The sequence below is a fragment of the Azolla caroliniana genome, unplaced genomic scaffold, assembly GCF_043228905.1.
Source record: "Azolla caroliniana isolate FFs.n. ecotype wild unplaced genomic scaffold, voAzoCaro1.0.p SCAF_6, whole genome shotgun sequence".
Classification (NCBI taxonomy): domain Eukaryota; kingdom Viridiplantae; phylum Streptophyta; class Polypodiopsida; order Salviniales; family Salviniaceae; genus Azolla; species Azolla caroliniana.
The window spans coordinates 18,987,921-18,994,762 of record NW_028230441.1 but is presented as its reverse complement, the minus strand read 5'-3'; the positions used below and the strand labels follow the sequence as shown (position 1 = coordinate 18,994,762).

Sequence of the window (6,842 nt, the reverse complement as noted above, 5' to 3'; positions counted from 1 at the left end):
GACACCTGGATCCCGACCAGTTGGCGCATGGGCCTGAAGAAGTGTACTGTTCCGGGTATGATGCTGGACAACAACGATGAGCTCACAGGCTCACGGGCTTGGATGTGCACACAATAGAAACAGAACGGGGAGTAAGAACACGAGTTTGGGGTGCGGAAAACATGCCATAAGTAGGAACAACGCGGGAAATCCAAACACAAGAAGAGACCTAGCAAACACTAATGATTAACAGAGACCCCAAAAGAGTACAACCGGGTGCGGCCAGCAACAAAGCTTCGAGTTGTGTTGCACACCTACACGCACACACACATAGACTGATGAACCTCTGATCGGGAGCTCACGGGCTTCCTTCGCGAGCAGAGGCGTCACCTTCTTCCTCAGATCAATATAGAGCACATGAGAGAGAGAGAGAGAGAGAGTTAGGCACTCAAACTGACAGCACTTCGTCCTCCCCCTCGTGGCTCCCTAAAACAGTCTCAAACCTCTGCTTTTATAGAACAAGGGGAGGCCATTACATCACCCATAGAGATTTCCCCTCAATTTCCTCCATAAGATATTATTATTATTCTCTATGCTTGTGGCCTTAAATTACTTATCGAATCACTCCTACCTAGTATTCCTCAATTCTTAAACATACACTAACTTAGTTACACATGATTGTACAAAGACATTTCGAGTGCATCAATGCACGTCCTGTTCACGCGCTCTCAAGACACCTTTTTTCCTAGTAGCCGGAATTCCTCACGACAACAGGCTCGGACACACACACCGTTCCGAAACAGCCTCCGGATAATAAGCAATGACCCCACGGTTAGCACACTCGGGTATGCAGATGCAAATGAGAGGGAGCAAAGACAAGACTACATGTAGAACCCAAAAGACATAGGAAATCCGAAAGCAACAAAATAATCAATTAACTTATAATCGGAGAAGTACAACCGGGCTTGGCTGGCAACAGAGCTTCGAGCTCTACACACACACACACACACACACACACACACGCACACACACACAAAATCTAGTGAGCCTCTAATCGGGACCACACGGGCTTCCAGCGCGAAACAGAGGCCTCACAACACGACAACCGATCAATAGGAAGCAATAAACGAGCAGCCGGCTTTCCAATCCGACAAAGCTTCCGCCTCCTAAAAATGATCGATCCCCCTAACGGTCTCTCTCCTCTCCTTTTATAGATCCACAAGGAGGAGGATCGGTGTTACATCAGCCGTTTAAGACAACCGATTCTGTCAACGATTCCCTCCTCGTTTTCCTCCCTAGATACGTTTCATTCCTCCCTTTTTGTGGGACATTAAAGTACCCATCTAAATCATACAACCTAGTACTTATCATATTTCGATATTTACATTTGTTCTTTATATATACACAAGTCTTGTTCGTGTGCATCCTTGCACACACCCATTCACACGCATCTGGCTCCCCTTTCCTCCTATGGACGGAATCCTCCACGAAAACGTGTTTTCACAACAACAATGTGGACCTTATTGGGGTTGACATTGACTTTGTCTTAATTTTGGGACGTAACAACCATCACATTTGAAACATCGTTTGACAAATGGGGTACCTTCTGTGTGTTGCATTTTCCCAAGAGATTCAAGGAAGTGGGTCTTCCCCCCTCCTCATTCCTGTTACCCGTAAGAATATACGGGGAGGCATAAGGGTATGTGTAATGATGTGGTTGATGTGTATGTGTATTATAAATGAATGTATGAGGATGAATATGTGTATGAACACATGCATATTTGTGTGCATGTGTACAAAGGTGAGAAAGTGGGTAAGTAATGTAACTCCCTACTTGTCTCATTCTTTATTTGTAACGGTTACTTCTTGTACTATATAAACCCCACCCATGGGGCATAATGGGATATAGCTTTTTTTCCCCCTCTCATTTTTGTGTCATTTTGTATTTTCACTTTCCTTCTCTCGTTCTCTATCGTAACCCCCTTGGGAGGGGGGGTGAAGCCATTCTAAGCTTCACCCCCCACCCCAACAACATTCGAAACGTTGCCTCTAGCTTGATGATATGGACATAGTGAGCCCCCTTGCTCCAAAGAAACTTGTTTTTTCTATGAGCTCTCCCAAATCCCCACTTGTTCTATGATGTGTTTTGCTTTGTCCAGGCCCATGGGTTCAAGCTTCTCTTGGTCTCTTCATACCGAAGGTTGCAATCCAAAAAGAACCCTGTGCAACCCATCAGAATTATCCATACTAGTGACTTGTAGCATATATTCCTTGATTTTGCCAAACTCTTGTTTTAAACCTCTCCATTGATCCCTTAGTGTATATGGTTTGTTTGCTGGGATGAAACACTCTTGCTTCTTTGTTTAAAATCCTCCCATCCTATGAAGGGTCTCTCTCCCCCTAGTCACAGAAGGGAATCTCTCCGTGCCGTGAGTCCACATATTGAGTATAAATGACTCCCTTGCTCATGCATACTCCATTGGATTTGGGTTGTAGCTCCCATAGTTCGATGGATCCTCATCGAGCCTCTCCTTTTGGTGCCCTTGCCTCCTTGGTGAGTGTTGGTCCTTTATCTGATTCTTGAGAATTTTCGCCCATTGTGCTATTGTGATCTCCCTCTAGCTTGCTCTAGTTCGTGGCAGCTTGATTGCTTTCGATTCCAATTCGCTTTCCTCTTGGTCACTTTCTCTTTTCTCATATGTTTCCCGCTCTATTGTCGAATTCCCCTTCTTCAACATTTTTTGCCTCCAATTCGTGTTCCTGCTCTGGTACTAAGTGTTATGTCCCAAAATCATGATTAAACTTATCACACACAAGAACGTGCAAATGGATACCGAACAAGGGACAAATAAATTTTATATTATTCACAAGTCAAGATATTACAAAGAGTCCTCCCAATATTGGGACAAAGCCAAATTTTGAGTTAGGAAGAATCAAGACGAGTCGGGACAACCGCAAAATCCTTCAGGGGGGAGAGAGCCAAGCGTCCAACTTTTGATTGGAGCAAATGAGTGGATGCCTACTCCTTGCCATGCCTTTTCCTTATATAAGGGCAAATATGGTTGTTGGGACTGACCGAGTGCACAACATTGATAAGAAAATGGTTCTGCTCATTACTTATATTACCTAGTATCAGGCAACAAAGCAAAAACCCAAGATTAGCTTCTAGCATGTGATACAAACGATGAATGTTCAATTCATGAATATCTTGAATCCATATTGTGCAGGGAGAGACACCGCTCTCGATGTTGTCGTTGGAGGAGAGCTTGATTTGTTCCCTTACCTATAAGCCATAATCATGTGTTCCCCTACCTAGGCCGTGATGACGTGAGTGTTAATGGCCGGGTCTCTGATGCATACGAGGACATCATATGAACCTGGAAGGGGGTCACAACAAATCCAACTAGAAGAAAAAAAGAGATAGATATGATTGGAGAGTCAAGGAGGCTCAAGATATGTGTGCTCACACACTCATCCATAAAGTCCAAGAGCCAACTTAGCAAAAAGCAGGAAGCAAGAAGCAAAAAGCAGGAAACAAGAAGCAAAACGCAAGAAGCAAGAATCAAAACGCAAGAAACAAGAAGCAAAAAGCAAAAAGCAAAAAGCAAGAAGCAAGAAGCAAAAAGCAGGAAACAAGAAGCAGGAAGCAAGAAGCAAGAAGCAAGAAGCAAAAAGCAAAAAGCAAAAGGCAAAAAGCAAGGGAAGAAAGCAGGATGCGCTGAGTGGAAACGTGTGAAAAGAGAAAGAATGGGCTGAAGAAGAGTTAAAAGAGGGAGAGAAACAGAGACCCGAGAGCCTCTGTCTGTCTGTCTGCCTGCCTGCCTGTGTTGATAAAAAATATCTGCTTCCTCCACCATCACCATTCAATCCTAAAGAACGCGATCTCCTTCATCTACCTCTATACGAAGAACCGACAAAGAAAAACTTCAACAGGCTACTCTATCTCCCACCCCCCGCCTGCCCCCTTTTTCTGATTTAAGCCTCGCGAAGCAAAATATATTTCAATGGAAGTTCGTCAAAGAGCAGTGAAGTTGGAGGAAGATCACGAATATCAAGCTATGTCTGTGCAGAGCAAAGTGGTATTGACAGAGGAGAGTAATTCTTTGATAAATGGAGTGCTTAAGGGTAATGTGAAGAAGTGTGAAGAGAAATATGCTCTCTTTGAGTACCATTCCCTGCCTGATTATCTCAAGGATAATGAATATATATTGGGCCATTACAGAGTTGACCTCACATATGGGCAGGCATTGAGTAGCTTGTTTAGAGTCCATAATGAGACCGTCAATATATGGACGTAAGTAGCTCTTCTTATAATCAATATAAATGGCGTTTTTGTATCTTTTCTATATTATGCAAATGTACAGTCACTGGTGATGGTGACTAGAGCAGAGAGGATGAGGTTGAGGATGTGAATTGGGATGTGTTCTTGGTCACATCATGATACTGATGATGATGTGCTGGTGGTGGGGATGATGATGATGGTGGTGGTTGTGATCATGATAGGATAAGGATGAGACATGAATAATTCGAAGGTAAGGATGGTGAGGAGTAGGATGTAATGAGGATGATGGTGAGAATGATACAAGTGTCAATTAGACACTAAAGAGCTTCAAAGCACTTAAAGTAAAGAGTGTAAATTTGCAGTGTGATGTCTCTAAGTTGTAGACAATCAAAATGTTTTGAACCTCACTTTGAGGTTTCCCACTAGTAATAAAAGTGTTACTAAAAAAAAATGGTTATGTTGATGATGATGGGATAAGGACGAGAGATGAATCATTCGAAGGTAAGGATGGTGAGGAGTAGGATGTAATGAGGATGATGGTGATGATAATGAACCCTTTCTTGATGATGATGATGATGTAATGAGGATAAGCGTGGTGAGGAGGGCGAGAGTTATGATGATTATGATGGCGGTGAATGTAATGCGAATCACATTGATGTTGCTTAAGTATAAAGTGCACACAGAGAAAAGGTAATGGTGTTTTTAGGGGATGAAGTATCTCAGAGGACGAAGCTGCTATTGTGGATGCACACAGAGATGATGATCATAGTGACCACGATGACGACAATGTTTAGGATGGGAACTGCATCAGCCAAGATGGAAATGACATCGATGTACACGTGTGTCCAGAAGTGCACATCAATAGATGATGATGCAGTTGTTAAGGGGATGACATATTTTCTCACTGAACCTCCAATCAAAAGTGTACCAATACATATGGAGATGATGATTACGATGATCGCTTTGTTAAAGAGTGAATTTTATTGTATGGACAGAAACAAAAACTTATACAGTGTATTCTTTGACATTTTCTGGTTCTTCTCAAGTTCTCTGTTAGAAGAGGAGTCTGGCAACCACTGAGTTGTGCTCAATATATATAATCTATTATGCATTCAAGATGAATGCCGAACATTATTTACAGAGGCATGCATGTTGACATTACCTATGATGTTTTGCAGGCATCTATTAGGTTTCCTCTTCTTCCTTTGGTTGACTGTCTTGATGGTGATGGACTTGTGGGATTTACGAATTCCTCTTTCATTGTGAGTATTTTTTCGCGTTTGGGATGCAGATTTGATACTACCTAAATAGATGGAATAAATTTGGGATGCAAAACTTTTGTCAGGTGTTTCGGGGGTAATAGACCAGATGGTGATACTTTTCAACATTGTCTGCTGGTATGGATGGTGTATGACCAGCTCAAATTTGATATAGTATTGTATAAGGCTAGACATATTAAGAGAAATTGATATACTTACATTGTCTTTGGTTTTCCACTCTGATTTTGTATTCAGCAAATTATGAATCATAAAATTGTCAAAATAGTGGACCCAATGCTGAATCAAACCACAAGATGGCCATTCTTTGTGTTCATGGGAGGTTCAATGTTCTGCCTTCTTGCAAGCTCAGTTTGTCACCTTTTCACATGTCATTCTAGATCGGTAGCAATATTTCTGATGCGGGTCGACTATGCTGGAATTGCCGTCATGATTGCAACCTCATTTTTTCCACCCATATATTATGTGTTCCAATGCACCCCAATATGGCAATGGATCTATTTAGGCACAATCAGTACAATGGCTATAATAACTGTGGCAGTGCTTTTTGCCCCTGCTTGTCAACGGGGTGAATATAGAGCATTTCGAGCTTCAATTTTTTTAACAATGGGAGTATCTGGCCTAATTCCAGCTGTTCATGCCGTTGCTACAAATTGGGATGAGCCCTTGTGTGCTACTACAGTCGCCCATGAAGCTGCTATGGCTGCATTTTACGCTATTGGGGCCATGATTTATGTTGTCAGGGTTCCTGAGCGATGGAAACCAGGATTATTTGACCTTGGAGGCCATAGTCATAACTTGTTCCATATCTTGGTCATTGCAGGTGCATATACCCATTACAGGGCCGCACTCTTGTTTCTAGAGTGGAGAGATTCAAAGGCATGTGTTTAGTTGAAGGAATACATCATTAAAACCTTTCCTGTGGATGTAGAGTGGAAAGATTCAAAAGCATATATGGCAGTTGCTTCTAGGGTGGATTCAAATGCATACATCACTCCTGTTTTTGGAGGGAAGACATATGTTGGTTTTAGTTTTGTCAATCCTCATTTGGTTTTAAATTCCATAGGTTTTGCCTAGAGTGTATATTTCCACATTGTTTAGTGGTGCATGCCATCCTAATTTTATAGAACCATCCCACATCCAAGATAATTTTCGTATCAAAAATTTAATCAAGTCCAGAAAACTTATGCTCGACATGCTATATGTTGACATGTGAACCAGCCAATGACTTGAATTGTTTCCTCTAAATGATTGATTATTTGTAAAATCATTTAAAACCTAGAACATGCAAAGCATTTCATGCA

The 6,842-nt window shown here is 41.9% G+C and overlaps 1 protein-coding gene across 1 annotated transcript; it reads left to right on the top strand.

Annotated features, from left to right (window-relative positions):
- The first annotated feature begins 3,819 nt into the window (after nt 1-3,819).
- LOC147863232 (heptahelical transmembrane protein 1-like) lies at nt 3,820-6,842 on the top strand. The gene is made up of 4 exons (XM_087321581.1): nt 3,820-4,273; nt 5,440-5,523; nt 5,607-5,658; nt 5,776-6,842. The coding sequence occupies exons 1-4, from the start codon at nt 3,984-3,986 to the stop codon at nt 6,427-6,429; spliced, it is 1,080 nt and encodes a 359-aa protein (XP_087177707.1). The 5' UTR covers nt 3,820-3,983; the 3' UTR covers nt 6,430-6,842.